At 23.3% G+C, this 19077-nt stretch overlaps 3 protein-coding genes across 3 annotated transcripts; 2 read left to right on the forward strand and 1 right to left on the reverse strand.

Moving 5' to 3' along the window:
• Nucleotides 1–1221: 1221 nt before the first annotated feature.
• PY17X_0810000 (conserved Plasmodium protein, unknown function) lies at nucleotides 1222–5073 on the forward strand (the record flags this gene model as incomplete). Its single annotated transcript, XM_022955666.1, has 17 exons — nucleotides 1222–1659; nucleotides 1773–1887; nucleotides 1993–2166; nucleotides 2337–2379; nucleotides 2501–2564; nucleotides 2644–2694; nucleotides 2807–2864; nucleotides 2980–3059; nucleotides 3146–3251; nucleotides 3334–3407; nucleotides 3531–3602; nucleotides 3766–3906; nucleotides 4143–4212; nucleotides 4330–4411; nucleotides 4495–4561; nucleotides 4696–4766; nucleotides 4941–5073. The coding sequence occupies 17 exons, from the start codon at nucleotides 1222–1224 to the stop codon at nucleotides 5071–5073; spliced, it is 1839 nt and encodes a 612-aa protein (XP_022811913.1).
• A 1033-nt stretch (nucleotides 5074–6106) lies between these two features.
• On the forward strand, nucleotides 6107–9222 carry PY17X_0810100 (conserved Plasmodium protein, unknown function; the record flags this gene model as incomplete). The annotated part of the gene is made up of 3 exons (XM_022955667.2): nucleotides 6107–6191; nucleotides 6361–6785; nucleotides 6886–9222. The coding sequence occupies 3 exons, from the start codon at nucleotides 6107–6109 to the stop codon at nucleotides 9220–9222; spliced, it is 2847 nt and encodes a 948-aa protein (XP_022811914.2).
• Nucleotides 9223–10151: 929 nt separating this feature from the next.
• On the reverse strand, nucleotides 10152–17090 carry PY17X_0810200 (DNA-directed RNA polymerase II subunit RPB1, putative; the record flags this gene model as incomplete). Its single annotated transcript, XM_726075.1, has 1 exon — nucleotides 10152–17090. The coding sequence occupies one exon, from the start codon at nucleotides 17088–17090 to the stop codon at nucleotides 10152–10154; it is 6939 nt and encodes a 2312-aa protein (XP_731168.1).
• Nucleotides 17091–19077: the final 1987 nt, after the last annotated feature.

Below are 19077 nucleotides of genomic sequence, written 5' to 3' on the forward strand. Positions count from 1 at the left end.
TAAATATCATAGAAATTGTAACATTTATATTTGACACTATTTAAAAAAATGGGAATAATACAATACCATTTCAATGGAGATTCCCATTTTCCTTGGTAAAGCGCTACCGATTTGCACATAATATAAAAAAAAATCACAAAATAAATAATGCATTGTATACACATTTATAACATAAATAACATACATCACTGTAACTAAATAACATATATATTATTAATCTCTTTTAAAAAAATAGACAATTTTTAAAATATGCACTTAATTGACATAATTTTAAATACTTAAAATGAGTCCTACACTCTTTCGATATTAATGTAAAAAAAACTAATACAATGTATTCTCTTTATTTATAATAATAATTTTCATAAAAAAATTTATTACGTGAAATAAAATTTTGATCATAAATTTATATTTTTCTCTCGGAAAAAATAATCATGGATAAATCGATAAAAGCATCTTATAAAAAAATATGTAATGAAATTAAACTCTGTCTTATTATCTGTATTTTCTCAATTAAATCTGTTAAAGTACAAAAATTATTTTTTTCAACTATTTATGTAATATGTAGGTATTAAAAAATATATATATTTACGCAATATAGTATACTGTCTATCCAGAAAAAACAAACTTCTATAACACCTTAAAAATCAATAAATTTATCTAAATACATTAGCGAATTTACAAAAATAATAATAAAAAATACTGAAATAGTAAAATTCCATTTGAAATATTTAAAAAGTATTTCTAAAGGCATGCATCTATTATTAGTTTTCTTAAACTAAAAAAACGGAATAAGTAAATTATTAAAACCTTCATATGCATTTATATAAGGGAATCCATCCTATGTATAAGCATTTTATTATCTATATGTAAGCCATATGCATATATAGACACATTTGTTAACATATGTATATATTATATGCTTTGAATTTAAACATTTTCGAATAAAAGAAAAAGAGAAAAATATATATATCAGGGCTGTTCTAAATGTGCAAATATTAAAAATATATTTCTTCTATTATATTTTTTGTGAATATAACTTGACAAAACATGAGTATATTATTTTACTGATTCTACAAATTGATTTATAAAATAATAAATTCTTTGAATCCATACATAATTAGCCATACCCCTGTGCTTACTACTAGGAACGCAATTAAACTTTTTACTAAATGTATATATATAGATGCATGCTTTTTGATAAATTAAGTCAAAGGAAAAAATATGAAAGGAATATATGATTACTCTGACAAAGAATGTTCAGAAAATGGTGAAAATAAATCTAATAATAATGATGAAAAAAATAAAATAATTAGAAAATATATGAGCATAGTAGAAGACGGAATGAAAAATGACTCTGAAAATGTATTCGATAATTATGAATTAAATAGCAATGATTCTATAAATCAAACTGGGGGAAGCAATTACCCAGATAGTAATGATGATATTATATTATCTGATGATGATATAAAAAATTCAATACTAGGAAATAGCGATTGGGAAACTAGAACTTATGATAACAATTGTGATAATGTCCATAATAATAGTGATATAGATAAACTAAATGAAAGTAGTATAATAAATAAATCTTTATCAGATAAAGACACTAATAATATTGATCAAATCGATAAAAGCGATAGAAATGATATTTGTTCAGATTCAGTAAGAACTATTTAATACTTTTTTTGAAGTTATATATATGTATTCATATGTATATCATCATTTTGATATTATCTATTAAATTTATTAATACATTTAATAAATATGTATAACAGGAGATGATAAATGATATTATATTAGAAAAGGATGGAAATAATGAAAAAAACAAAGAAGATATTAGTTTGTCAGAGTATATCAGCACCCAAACAAATGAGGAGGAAAGTATTCAAGGTAAAAGTGGACAAAAAAATGAAGAAAATTAAAAAAAGTTATAAAATATGAAAAATATAAGAATAATAAAAAAATAAATATTACCAATCAAATTATATAATACAGGAACAAAAGAAACAATAAATAAAACAAATGACTTACAATTGGATATAGACAATTTAATGGAATTTAATAATGAAAGTACTAATTTCCAATCATGCATTAAAGAAAGTGTCTATAATCTAGAATCGATAGAAGATAATGAAAAAAAAAACTCATGCTTTTTCATGGAAATTAAAGGTAAAAATTATGCACAAAAATTACACATATATATACAATTATTATAAAATTGAAATGCAAAAAAAAATATATATTTAATTATAAGAATGCTCAATATAATATAAAATAATATTCCCTTAAAATCAATGACAATATAATCCTTATCGTAATCATTTTTTATTTTGATATAGACCTGAATGAATGGAAAGAAAAACACAGATATTTAACATCTTCGTAATAACTAAAAATGAATCTATATGTATTTATGGGCATATATCTTTGGGTTTTAATTTATGTATTACACAATTTTAATATACTAATTTTATCATCCTCTTCAAATTTATATATACAACAGATTTCGAAGAATGGAAAAAAAATTAAATAAAATAATAAACAGTGAAAACATTAATTTAGGAACAGTTAGGATTTAAAATACCACAAAACATAATTAAATATACAGTAGAAAAAAACAAATTCATAAATTTTAAATCTTTTCAGAGAAGAAGTCTTAAGCAACATAAAGATTTTTTAGATAACGAATATAAAGAGGTAGTAAAATATTTAAAACCGTTTGTTAAATATATGAATTTTTATCTCACAACTAATACGATTGTACGTATCTATCTATACATATATCGGGTTGTACCTTCTTATAATTAAGTGGCTATGCGTTTTACAAAAAATCGTCTCTGAGTATAAAAAGAATATTGGAGCTCAAGGTAAATCAACTTTTTTATAAAAAACGAATATAGACATTGATTAAAAAACAATTTTTATATCAAATTCAATTGATATTAAATTTTTATTTTTAACTTTGTTCGTACTTAATAAAAGTCTCGGAATTAAATGAAAAAGAATACTTTATTTTATCCAAAAATATTTATGAAGACTTTAAGGGAAACCACCTAGAAGAAGTATTACATAAAGAAAAAGAAAAAAAATCACAAACTAAGTTATTTTGCTATTGTTTTTTTTATTTTTTATTTTTTATTTTTCAAAGCTTAACATAAGCAATGTCCTATTTTTGCTTATAACAAAGCACCAAATACAAATCGATGATGATATAGTGGATTATTTGGAACAATGTTATGAAACAATAAATAAAGGTACCAAATACCGCGCATATATATATATAATACAATTGAAGAAAATTGATATACTTGTCTTATTTTTTGTCTTTTTAAATAGATAAAACATTAAATAATATTATACAAAAAGTTAATGAAATAAATAAAAATATTGAAGATATAGGAGGGGAAACAGTAATAAAAAAATGAAAAAAATAAATATAAAGAAATATCGAAAATGTAATATATACATAAGTAGTCATGTGTATTTTGTAACGATAAACGTACAATTATGTGTATATTACTGTTTTAATATAGGGATCATGGGATAGCGATCAAAATAACTACTTTATGGAAGTTTATGAAAATAATATACATTTAGGGGATGAAGTACTTTTAAATAAGCAATTTTATACTATAAAATATTTCATAAAATTATTTATATTTTTCCTTGCTTCTTGAATACATAAATATAATACATGCTTATATATATTGTCTATTCGAAAAAAAAATGTGCAACATCATATATTTTGGAATTTTATTTTTTATGAAGATAATATGCGGTATATTGAAAAATGGATTAAACAAAAATGAGAATGAAATCCTTGAGCACATAGAGTGGTATAGAAAATTTGTCTCACGTAATACCCTAAGGAATAAATGGCTAAATAGCATAAACATTATTAATACAAACGTAAAACAAAAAAAAACGAAAAAAAAACAAAAAAAAACAAAAAAAAACAAAAAACACTTATATATTAATAGTAATACATTCAAAGATATGCAAATAATTTGATGGCTAGCTATATATACAATGAAGAAATTCTCTATTTGTGGTCCTTTCTATGCTTCTTCATTTGTGTTCTTCTCCTTCTTCTTATTATTATTATCATCCTATAAATAATAAATAATACATACGAACATATTCAGGACCAAAAGAAAAGCAATTTGAAAATTCAAGAAAAAAAACAGATGATACAATTGTGGAAAGATAAAAAAAGTAAGGAACAAAAAAACAACCATTACAAAAGATACATGTTTTATCAAAAAATATTTTATTTGATTTCATTATTAACATTTTTAACGATACTTATATACTTAAATTGTTGTAATACAGAACATGAGTCGGAAATTAAAAATAAGGAGGTCCAGCAAATGAAGAAAGATGAATTGAAAATTCAAAGAAAAATACGAGACGAGTAAGAATTGAAAAAAAATCAAATAAATTATGAAAATTTTACGTAATAATATAAAAAATTATATATTTATTTTGTCTTTGTAGTATTAAGAAGAAAAAGGAGTTATTACAAAATGAACTAAACAAAAAAAAGGAGGACATGAAAAAAAATGTATCAAATCACTTATCGTATATATAAGATTTTATACTTGTGTTTATACTATCGCTTTCTGTAATTATATTTATTCATAATACCATATATGTTTAATATGCATAATATTGTACATTACCTTTTTATTTAAATAGAAAATAGAAAAAAGACAAAAAAGTATCTTATCCGAAGAAATGTTGCAAAGGATAAACGAAAGAAATGAACGGTTATATAAATAAATAGAAAAATATAATAGTGTTTTATTTATCGAAATAGTTTTATCACATGCTAATGAATCCAAAATGAACAAGCTAATGATAATTAATGTTAGCTGAATTATATATTTTTATTATTTTTATTATTTTAATTTGTTTTCAATTATTTTTTTTCTCTTTTAAAGAATTTTACAAAAAAAAGTTCAGTCCAATGTAAACCTTAACGATGACAATAATGAAAAAAACAAAAAACAGTCTAATCAGAAATATATGCACGTACAAAGTAAATTGCTAAGCAATACAGGTACAGTTAATTAAAAATACTTTTTTAAATCTTTTTTAATTTGTTCATTTATATTATTGATAATATATATCATCACTAACTTGTTTATTGTCCGAGCTTGGTAGTTTTTTATTTCCTTTTATTTATATGGCAACATAGTAAATGGAAATGAAAAAATATAAGCCTTTATCTCGAAAATTTGTAAATATGACCATACTTATGTGATTCTATGAATCGAATCCTTATATATTTAAAAAAAATAAGAATAAGCAATAATAAATGTACACTACATTAATAATTATAGATACATTAATTATTGGAATTTGCAAATGAGTGTAATATATTATGTTTATTTTTTTTTTTTTAATTTTACTATTTCCATTTATTTGTTAGCACATTTATCATTTACTATATTCGATTTTTTATTATATAATTGTTAATATAAGTTCAGTTTTAAAAAAAAAAAAAAAATTGCATTTTATTTAATATATAAGTTATATCTTTACTTTTTATGATATTTTTTTGTGTTGGGGTATTTCACAATTATTAATTATATGATACCTGCTTGAAAATTATGTATGTATCTCTATGATCGATTCTTATTCCAAATAGTATCTGATTTCTTTCATACACATAATCCGTACTATATATATTGACGAATATTTTTTTTCCTTTTTATATGTAGATAATCTTTTAAAGCGAATTGAATCGAGCGTAGAGACGATAAAAAACATATTATAATACGCTTCCGTCCACCCCCATTTTTTGTTCATTTTATTTCTTCGTTTCATCACATTGCTATTTCATATACCTTTTTTTCTAAATATCTTGAATGTATAACTATTGATCATTTTTCATCTTTTCATTTTCATGGATGTAATAATAACACAATTGTATAGAAAGATGAAACACAAAATTACTAGATAAAAAAAAATTCCCAATTTGGTGATGCATTTTAAAAAATATTAAAAAAGATATATGTAATAATTATGGGAATAGAATAAAACTAATATATATTTTTTTATCATAGAATTAGTATTTAATATTATGACATTAAAATAAGCAAAAATGAATATAATGTGGTTAGGTATATACGTTATTTTTTCTTTTGTAATCCAGACACCTTTGAAAATTTTCCTATTTTCCTACATAAGTAATGAAATAATATATACATAACCCACTTTATCATATATTTTACATTTTTATATTTATTTTGAATATTTAAATACATGTCATTATATGGATTAAAAAAAACTCTAATTACGTTGTATCTTTCCTCATTATAAATTACCATATATTTTGTTACACATTTTTTTTTATAGATATTCCTATGATAATATGTACTGATTCAAATGATAGTTCAAAAAAACGTAACTCTCAAACAATTAAAAGTACTGATGCATTAATTGAAAATATAACAGAAATAATATACTACCTAGAAAATGTAAATAATTATGTGATAGATTATAATAAAGAATTATTTTTAAAATTAGAATATTTAATACAACATGATAATGCTTTATATGATTCCTTTGAACATAATGAGCAAGTATTAAATCAAATATACACATATTATGACAATATATTAAATAAATATAGTACAAATTTAAAAACCCTAAAGGATGATAAAATTAATATATTTAATGAAATTGTTACAAATATTCAAAGTGAAAATAAATATTATACACATTTTATTTATAAAAATATTCTTTCTAAAATTGATTTAATTAGTGATATGAATAAAAAGGTAAGTTTTATAAATAATGTCATATTTTGTCTTACTTTTTATTCTACCTTGATTTGTATCATGTCTTACAACTTTTTGTTCGCTCTTTCAAAATTTACAGAAAATTGACAAAGATAAAGAAAAAAACATCAAGAATATCACACAAAACTTAGAAATCTTTAAGAACAAATTGCTGGATATAAAAAAAAATATTAGGGATGTAATAGTTGAAAATTTTGAAGATATAAAAAAAGCAAATGAAGAAAATATCCAACAAATCGAAAATCAAGCATATCAATACTTACATGGAAATAGCAAATATGACACATTCTCACGGTATATAATAAATGATTTTTTATTAAATGATAAAAAAATAAATATAATAAATTATGAAAATAATTATTTTTTTAAAACCAATTTTATGTACTTTAATTTCTTATCAAATTATATAAAAGAAAAAAAAAATAGTTATACTAATAATAAAAAACCCAATTTTCATATTTATATATATTTAAAAGAAACATTAATAAAAGAAATAGAATCATCATACCATAACTATTATGTAATACCCGATCTACATATTATTGATGTTATAATAAAAAATGCTAATAAAATAATGGAAAAAGAAGGTAAAAAAAATAATAATTATACATATATTTTAGTATGTATCGATAATTATATTGTTAAATATAATATATTATCTAGTAATATATATCTAGATATGGTACCAAATATTAAATCTATTTTTACTAGTAAAAATGCCAACGATATAAATGCCAATAAAATGGAAAATATACTTTTCAATATTAAAAAACAAAATCAAGAAAATTATACAACTACAATTTTTGAAAATGAGTTTTATCAAAGTTTAATACCAAAGGAAAATGATAATATTCAAAATAATAATTCAGAATTAGAAAAAGACACAAAATCAAATCAACAAAATAATTCAAAAACTTACTATTTTATGAAAAAAAATATTTTTTTTGATTCAAAAAAACAATATTATAAAAAATTCTTGTCATATTATGCATACGAAGAAATATTTAACATTTTATGTAACAACGATGCTACATGTAGTTCTGATATTATTAATTCAATTAATCATGTAAATAGAAGTACCTTTGTTATAAAAATGCATCTAAAATTGAAAAATGAATTAAAGAAATTTCTTCAGATACATCAAACTGAGTTGAGAGATGTTAAAAAATGTCAGTCTGAATCCACATCTACAAGTGAGGATCTTGATGATGAAAATAACCAAAACGATTCTACTAAAAACAATAGTAAAGGAAAATCTAACGCATCATGCTTCAAAAAACAAAGTGAAAAAATTCCCAGTGAAAATGACAATTTTATAAATATGCAAAACATCAGTGATTTTTTAAATACATATTATGTTTCTTATCATAAATCGTTTAAAGTTGCGAATAGAAAACATATTTATTCTTTATTATCCCATATCTTTGAAAGTTATTTAAATAATAAACACTTAGATTCTATTCAAGAAAAATATAAACACATAGAAAATGCAAACAGTATAACATTGCACTATTTGGGGGTTTTACCAGAAATCATAAAAGTTTACAAAACGTTCAACTATTGTGAATCTCTTTATCAATTGGGGATTACATATCTCATGAATAATTTTAAAAATGCAGAAGAAGATGATGAAAATAATAAAGACGATGAAAATAATAAAGCCGACGAAAATAATAAAGCCGACGAAAATAATAAGGCTAACGAAAATAAGACTAGCGAAAATAAGACTAGCGAAAATAAGACTAACGAAAATAACAAAGCCAACGGGGAAATAAGTAAAGAAATCGATTTTTTAAAAAACCATAATGAGAAATATATGGAAATGTTTCAAAATCATTTAAATTCAGAAATAATATTCATTAACTTTTTTGAATTTTTAATTCAACAAAAAATAGCTTTTATATATGAAGAAAATGAATTTTTAAAATTATATATATATTATGGTAAAAAGGAATTACCACAATTACCATATACTCCTTTATTTTCAAATTGTAGAACAATAATAAAAATAGAAGTATTACGTGATACAAATACGAAACAAATAATATATTCAGGTAGGTCTTTTTTTTTAGAAACATTAATAACCTTAAAAGAATATAAAGTCAAAAATAAAAGTGCATATATAGTTATTGAAACATCTGATGAAAATAGTACTATTAAAAAAAGATTAAAACTAGAAATGCTATATAAAATATCACCATTTTCACATATTAATGCCTATATTATCTCAAATGATGGAATCGAAACAGTTTATCATAAGGGAAATATATATCAACGATCTGCTAGTGATATTAAGGATGTTATTAGTGATATACGAAATGATTTTTTAAATGTTATTTTACCACAACATAATATGTTTGATTTGATTGATAATTACATATATATTATTATATGTTTGAAAAATGAAAACTGCTGATGCATACATATGAAATACATTTTCATATATCTATGATTTATCCTGTGTTATTGTTTTTTATAGAAAATAAAAGTAAAAATCGTTTTCTTAAAAATATCTCTATCCACTGCAATAGTATTACATACTACTTCACTTTTTAAACATTGTTTTTTTTTTATGTTTCTCCCGTTTTAATCTAATATATAATGTCTTTCCCATTTTATATGTCTAATTAAGGATGGTGTTTTTTAAAAGCAACATTTTATGCACATCCATTCTACAGCGTTTTTTTTTGTCAACTATAAAATTATACATTACATTTAATAATATTATATTATTAATAAAATAATTTATAAATAGAAAAAATATGAGCATATATCGCTAAATTAACATAGATGCTTGTATATATTCTTCTCTATATTTATTTCTTAGATGAAGTAATATATACACAAATATGCAGAAAGTTCTATTGCTAATTTTATGTTATTATCTACGCTTTAAAAAAAAATGTTTTTAAAAATATTTTCGAATTTTTCACCGTTGATATGTAGCTGGCTTATGGTGATTCTGGAGTTGTATTCGATATAATAATTTTTTTTCATGTTTTTTTCATTTTTTTTGTTTCAGTTTTTCATAAAAAGGAAATAACCTTGGCAGATCAATGCACACAGCGTGTATATATACATATGTATAGTTTCTTATATGCGTGAGTGCCTAGGTAGCTATTGTTTGGTTTGATGTAAAACAAAAAAAAAATATACATATATGTACATATTATGAAACGTGTATTAAAAGGCAAACTATACGAGATATGCATAAAATACTCAAAGCATCGAGCTTCAAGTCATCAGGCTCAAATTTCCAATGGATACTCAATTAATCCAATAAAAAAAGAAAAAGCCACAAATAGATTATTGTCATAAAATATATTCTCTACTAACTTATGAACGTTATTCTTCCTGCATCTCCTCTTCATCCATGTTATATGGAATGGGTGAAAATGGATCATCATTTTGTACATCATTTGCACCACCTTGTTGAATAGGAGAAAAAACTTGCGTACCTTGAGCGTTCTGTCTTATTTGCACACGAGATTGCAACATGTATGCAGGAGAAAGAGGGTTTTTTCCTGCCATGTTTTCATTCTTATCATATACAGGGGAGCTTATAGAATAAGCTGGAGATGTTGGTGAAAATTTTGGAGAAGTAATTGAATATGGAGAATATTGTGGGCTACTAGGATTATTAGGTACTGGAGATGATGGCGAATATTGTGGAGAAGTGGGTGAATATTTTGGAGAAGTTACTGAATAAACAGGAGACATAATATTATATTTTTTATTACCCCCCATATCATCACTTGCTTGATTTTTTGGGGATGTAGGAGAATAATATGCATTATTATTTGCATTATATGTAGGAGATGTTGGTGAATAAGATGGAGAATATATATTATTTTGCATCTGAGGTTTTGGAGAAAATATATCGATCATAGGATTTGGTGAATATATAAGAGGTGATTGTATATTATTCATATTTGCTTTAGGTGAAAAAACATTATAATTATTTAAGCCAGGATTTGTAGATGCATTATTTTTTGGAGAAAATAATAATAAAGGATCAAGTGGTTGTTTATTTCTATTATCAAATGGAGAAAATGGAGAATGAATAACTGAAGTTGGTGAAGTAGGTGATAAAGGAGCTCTTGGAGATTGTGTTGGAGAAAATTTACCTCCTAATTGTAAAGTGTCTAAATTATTAAAATCGTTATTTTTTGATGGTGACATAATATTATCTGAATAATTTTGTAAACATTGTGGTGATAATATATTATTAACATTATCAATTGGTAAGGTAGGAGATAATAAATTTGAATTATAAGTTGGAGAAAAAGGTAAAGGTGAGCTAATTGTATTTATTCCTAAAGGTGATTGTAAACCATCAGGTGTTATAATGCCTTGATTGCTACTACTACCATTACTATCTGGTGTCGTAAAACCAGCACTAGTTATATCTTGTATAGTTTCTAAATTCTGATTTGCATCATTTAATTTTTGATTATCGATAATTATATCAAATACACCTGTACCTATTTTACATAATTGTCCTAACATTATATTTTCTGTTATACCTCTTAAATTATCTACTTGTGCAAATGCAGCTGCTTCTAATAATATTTCTACAGTTTCTTCAAAACTACATTTTATTAATGGTCCTTTGTCTACTCTATTTATTCCATGTCTAGTTATAGACATTAAATATCCTTTTTGTGTCATAACATCACAAAGTATTGATAAATGTCTATAATTTACATATGAACTATCAAATGATATAACTGTTCTTAATTCTTTTAATAATGCTCTTCTAACTGCTTCTATACCTAAAACTTCAAATATTTCAACAATATCATTTGATATAGTTTTTTTAAAATCTACTGATGGAGCACAAAATATACTTTCTAAATTACAACCATCTGTATCTAATACCCAATGAGAACTTCGAACAAATTTACCATTTTCAGAATCATAAGTAATTTTAGATTCTTCTCTCATATATACTTTTGTTATATTTTCAACTCCTCTTAATTTTAAACTAGATAAACATTCTTCCATTAATTTTTTTAAAAATGTATCTTCGGTATCTTCTTTTGATATCATTGTATTATTTTCATTATTCAAATTTTTCTTTCTATTTTTTTGATTGTTTTCATCATCTCCTCCTTTTCCCATTGTTTTGTTACTTCCACCCATACCGACATTATTACCACTGATATGTTGATCATCATTTAATTCATTCTTTTTCTTTTCTCCATCATAAAAATTAGATGTTTTTTCATCATTTCCATATGGACTTTTATTCATATTATGACTACTATTACTATTTTCTTTATTTTCTAAGTTTCTAGAATCACTTCCAAAAAGAAAAACTTCTTCTTCATCATCATCATCTTCGTCGTTTTCAGTGTTATCGTTTTTATGTATTCCCTTTCTACCACCTTCTTTTTTAATACTTTTAGTACCATCTATATTTTGTCCTAGATTATCTATTGAGGAATTTACAATATGATCTACATTTCCTATATTATTACCACTAATACTTGCATTATCTTCATTTTTTTCATTCATATCAGATGTTGCACTTTTCTTTACCTTAAAAGTATTAGCTATATTATTATAATTTTCTGTAATTTCTCTTTCATCATCATCTTCATCTTCATATTGATCATCATTAATATTATCTCCATTTCCACTTAAAAAATTATATTCCCCATTTAAATATTTTACTCTAATTCTTAAAACTAAATCTTCTGAGTTATCATCTGTATATATAATATCTAACTCATCACTTGAAAAAACAGAATATATTATATATACAATTTCTTTCATAGTTAGTTTTTTTTCATTAACATGTATATTTGTTAATTGAACCCGAAGAACCCATTCACCTAATGTATATTGGGTATCATCTTCATCTGGAAATTCATAAAATTCATTAACCCATAATTTATCTTCTTCTAATATAGTACTTGTTGTATTAGGATCATAAATAATTTGAGCATGTGATGTTAATTGTTTTAATGTTGTATATTCCAATTTGGTTAATATATCTTTCGCTTTTTGTTGATCATTTGATATCATATCATCTAAATAAATAGTAGTAGATGGAGTTTTAACATTTTTAACAATATTTATTAATTCTTTTAATCTTGGTACACCTAATGTTACATTTTTTGAACCCACACCAGCAAAATGAAATGTATTTAATGTCATTTGTGTTGCTGGTTCTCCAATAGATTGAGCTGCTAATGCTCCTACACATTCTCCAGGATGACATAATGACTTATAAAATATTTTTTCAATTTCTTGTAATAACCAATCAATTCCTTTTAAACTTATTTTATGTGTATGTATTAACAATTTTGAATTTAAATATGTTCTTAAATGTGCTTTTAACAATATTGTAGCATTATTTTGAGCTTCTAACGATAATGTATCACTATTATTTATTTGTTTAATTATTACTAATTTATCTAAAAATTTATTTACTTTTTGTACTATTTCTACAGGATTAATACCCATCGAATTTAGTTTATCATCATAACTGTTTCGAACCAAACTTCCAAATTTATTTCCAATCAAATCATTATTTTCATTTTTTCCTGAAAAAAAATAATCTGCATCATCATCACTTTCACTACTACCTTCTTCATCTTCATAATTATCACTGTCTTCTTTATTATATGTCTCAAATCCCATGAATGATTTATCATTTTTCATAACAGTAGATAAATCATTATTCTCATATTCTTTTTTAATTTCAAACATAAGATCTTTATTTCCTTCATCATTTAATTCATTTATGTTGTTTTCACCATGTATTGATTTTTCGTTCATTTTTTTTATTTTACTTTTTTTTTTTTTTTTTTTTCTATTTCCACCTATACCCATTGTATCATTTCCTCTATCCATGCTTACCTTTGTTTGGATTTTGGATTTACTACTAATTACTGGAATAAAAGGAAATTGAGATTTGGCATGTTCAATCAATCGATTCATATTAATAGGTAAATGTTGTCTTATATCACCATCAGAAAATATTTCTTTGCATAAATAATTTTTACATCTATACAACTCTTCAAATTCTTGGTTTAATATATTTTGTTTATTGTAATCAATATAGGCTGGATTTTCTTCACCTTCTATGGATACTGTATCAAGTGCTCTTATGTCACTTTCTCTATTTGTATTTTCTGTTTCTAATCTTTCTGAAGTATTTCCTTCCTTACCTAAATAATAATCCTTTCCATATGAATCATCATCAAAATTATATTTATATAACTTTTTAATTTCTTTATTATCTAATTTCATTAAATCAATAATTTGGTCTTCTATATATTCTCCTGCCATTCCATCTTCACCATATAAAAATTGAATAATATCACCATACGAATTTCTTACTGTTCGATCATATTGTACCATTACATCTTCCATAGCTTTAATTAATCTTCTTTGTATATAACCAGTTTCTGATGTTTTACAAGCAGTATCAATAATACCTTCTCTACCTCCCATAGCATGAAAAAAGACTTCTTGTGGTGTTAACCCACTTAAATAAGAATTTGATACAAATCCTCTACTTTCTGGGCCATAATCAAATTTGATAAAATGTGGTAATGATCTATGATTAAATCCGAATGGAATTCTTTTTCCTTCTACATTTTGTTGACCCACACATGATATAATTTGTGATATATTAATTATAGAACCTTTAGAACCACTAGCCACCATACTAAAGATATTATTTTTTTCATCTAAACTTTCAGATGCAACTTTTCCTGCCATTTCTCTAGCACAGTTTAATTCATTATTGACTCGAGTTTCAAAAGATTCATATAAAGATTTTCCAGGTTGACACTCTAATTCACCTCTTTGTGCTTTTTTTACAAGTTTTGTAACTTCATTTTTAGATTTATTTAATATCTCTTTAACTTTATCTAAAACTTTATTACTAGCTATAATATCTGAGCAGCTAACTGTAAACCCAACATATTCTAGCCAATTATTTGTTACCTTTTGTAAAGCTGAAATAAAATCTTTAGTTTTATCTGGTCCCATTTCATGCCATAATATATGAATCAAAGAACCACTAGAAGATCCAACAACCCTTTTACAAATTATTCCACTTAATAATTCATTATTTTTAATAATAACTTTACCATCATTATTTGAACAATAAGGATTATCATCTTTACAAGATGTAGAAGAATCTCGAATTAAATTTATTTTCATTTTATATCTCTTACCATATCCATTATCCCCACCATTACCCATGTTAGAAATATTTGAAACATTATTATTTATTTCATTTCGTGTATTACCTATATGCATATTATCCATAAGAGATAATGGACTATTTGGATTATTTGATCCACTTAATTTCCCAAAATTATTTTCATTATCTCTTCCCATATTATTTCCAAATTTAAATCTATCATCATTATCAAAATTATTATTCATATCTTTATCATCAAATTGTAATAACATAGAAAATATTTGTTTCCCTGTCCATAAAGGTTTTGGTTTTATTATTGCAGGAGTTGGAACTTTATAATTCCAATATGGTATCCAAATTAATAATCCCATAACTTCTTCTTTTGTTAAAAAATTATCTCTTCGAGTAAATTTTCGAATAGCTAATAATGAATCTTGTACTATACCCATAACAGGTTTATTACCTTGTGGAGAAACTATTTGTTTTTGTACAATCATTAAATGTTTTATTTCAGATCTGGTTTCATGTGATTGAGCTAAATGTAAGTTCATTTCATCACCATCAAAATCGGCATTATATGGTGAAGTTACAGCTAAATTTAAACGAAATGTAGAATAAGGCAATATTTTAGCTTTATGCCCCATAATACTCATTTTATGTAATGATGGTTGTCGATTAAATAATATATAATCTTCATCAGTCATATGTCTTTCTACTTTATATCCATATTCTAATTCTTTTTCTGAATTTTTTCGAACATGCCTTAAATCATATTTTGATCCATTATCTCTTATAATATATTTAGCTCCTGGCCATTCATATGGACCTCTTTCTACTAGCTTTTTTAAATGATCATAATTAAGAGGAGTAACTGTTTCACAAAATGTTAATGTCATAGCAACAGATTTAGGTACCCCTATATAATCTATATTTAAATTAGGATCACCAGTAATTACAGTTCTAGCTGAAAAATCAACTCTTTTACCCATTAGATTTCCTCTCAATCTACCTTCTTTACCTTTTAATCTTGTTCTTATAGCTTTTATTGGTTTTTTAGATCGAGTTGTTGCAATTGGCATACCTGGTATATCATTATCAAATAATGTTGTAATATGAAATTGTAATAATGAACATAAATCTTGTAATACATGAGATTTTGCACCTCTATCTGTTTGCCTTTTTAATTGTATATTTGTTTTTACTATATCTAAAAGTTTAAGTGTTAAATCATCTTCACTTCGTTGATTACCATATTGTACATATGGTCTTGCACATGGTGGAGGAATAGGCATACAAGTTAATATTAAAGATGGTGGTATACATCTATCTGAATTAAATCCAAGTATACTCATTTCTTCTTTTCTTATTTTTTTTAATATATCTAATGCTTCTTCAGCACTTAACCTTCTTTTACTACCATCTATATCATCTTCATTATTATTATGTAAAAATTGGATATACATGTTTGGGCCCTCTCTAGTATATTTAGGTTGAACACAACCACAATCTACATCCTCTTTACTTATCATTTCAAAAAGGTTACTATAATTATTACTACTATTTAAAAGCATTTGTTGATTAACATTTAAATTGCTTAAATCATTATTATAAAAATTATCTATAGATGTATCATTTATATATATATTATCATCTTGTACAGAAGAATGATTACATACTTTTATTCCTTGACATAATTCTGACAATTTTTTTAATCTTAAACTATTTACTTTTATTTTTTCTATATATTTTACTTTTGAACTATTCATATCACATAATAATCTACCACAATGATAACAAACACATCTTAATACATTCAATACTACATTCATAAAACCGTAATGATACATTGGTTTTGCTAATTCTATATATCCAAAATGACCTGGACAATTTTTAACATTCATATTACAAGTACCACATAAAGCTTTATAATCTATCGTTCCCATTCTTATATCATTTAACCCTCCATCTCTTGGAAACCCATCTTTATATATATCAACATTAACTATTTCACATACTCCTATTTTTTTTATTATTTCTGGGTCTAATACCCCTAGTTCTAATCTTTTCACTCTCTTTAACTCACATGCTGAATATGGAATATTTAAATCAACTGTCATTTTTTATAATTTTCACTTTTTTTTTTATTATTGTCTTCTTATATTTCCTATTCTTCCGTTTTCTATGAAAAGAAAATTCGATATTTTCTTGCCTCTATGTGGAAGAACAAGATAAATAAAAGCATGCAAAACTTTTGCATGTATATATAAACTTAAGTTTTCAAAACTTTTTTTTTTATAATATGTGGCATTATTATTTATTCCCACTTTGAAATATATATATATAAGTATAAAACGCAATACTTCCCTTCATGGAAAATTATTTTTGTTCTTATTTTGAGATTAACATGTATATATATATATTGTTTCTGAACAATTGTTTATAAATATACAACATGAAATTATGGCTATATTTCTATTTTTAACACATTCCTCCCTTTAGTTTAATGATAATCTTATTTATATTATGCTTTAAAATTGTATATCTGTTTATTTATATGGGCTTTTATTCATATTATAATACAATCAAAAATGATATCAGTGGCTATTCATATATGTATATATATATTATATACATATACAAGTGTATACATTATTTATTTACTACACTACTTCGAATAAAAAGCATGAAACATTATACAAAAAAAAAAAAAAAAATGAAGAACAAAGAGAAAAAGTGTGTGAATGAACAAACCAATGAATATAATAAATGTATATTAGTATGCTATATAATAATTTTTAAGTTCATTTAAAATAAATATAAAAAATAATAATACAATAAAAACTAAACCAGTAGTTATTTTTTGGTATATTTAATTTAAAAAATTTCCCCTTTGTTATTATTACTTTAGATAATAATACAATTATATATTTTTGTTAATATTTAAAAATAATAAAACTTGTATACAAAAATAAATCCATAAAATTATACCATATAACACTATCATTGTTGTATAATTTTTACATACTATAAATATATGTAATTCTTCATTTTTACATCTTTTTATTTTTTATAATTTTCATAAGTTTACAAAAAAGGGAAAATTATAAAAAAAGTAATTACTATAAATATGTAGATATATATATTATGTATGATTTACATAAATTGAAAATACTTCTTTAAAGGTTAACATAAAAGCGTACTGCTATAAATAATAAAATGTATTATCTACCTATGTATGTATTTTATTCATACAATATTTAACCAATAAAAAAAAAAAAAAAAAAAATATTTATTTTTATTATTATATATATATTATGCATAAATTGCTGGAATATTTTTACCAACAGCCAAAATATTGTGCGTATGTGACCATCATGACATAAAAAATTTGCATATATATATAATATATATAATTATATAATATTTAAAAAAATAAAAAAAAAATAAACAAATAAACAAATAAATAAAAAGAAAGAAATATAATAATGTGACCAGCTTAAATTGCTACAACATTAGAATATCATATTATTAGTTAACAAAAATAATTTTATAATAGTATGTAAATTAAAAAATTGAGGTGGGAAAAAAGCAAAGCGTGTGATATTTTCTGCACATATAAAGGAATAATATGTATATTATAACTAAAATTGGTAATAGTAGAATCTTATGCTTCCCCAACATTTTTTTTTAGTTAAAAAAATATAGAAACAATATTTAAAATACAATCAACAAAGAACATATTTTTACATTATAAAGAAATATTAGTACTTACAAAGTCAGCAAATAATATGTATGCTTAAACCCTATAAATAAATTCATGCCTTATATATGCATTCTTCTCATATAAAATAAAAGATTATTATGTAAATAAACATGTATATGATATGAATATGTGCTATTAGGACTATGTAAAGGGAACTGTCATATATAGTTATTATATATATATATTAATATATGTACTACCAAAATCGGAAAAATAGATTGCTAAAATTGTATGTAAAGCATATTTACAGTCATATTCGTCTTTTGACATTCAAGGTCATACATTGAAAATGTTCAAGTTAAATTTGAAAAAAAAAAAAAAAAAAAAAATTATAATTGTAA

The sequence above is a fragment of the Plasmodium yoelii genome (genome assembly GCF_900002385.2).
Source record: "Plasmodium yoelii strain 17X genome assembly, chromosome: 8".
NCBI classification, from domain to species: Eukaryota; Apicomplexa; class Aconoidasida; order Haemosporida; family Plasmodiidae; genus Plasmodium; species Plasmodium yoelii.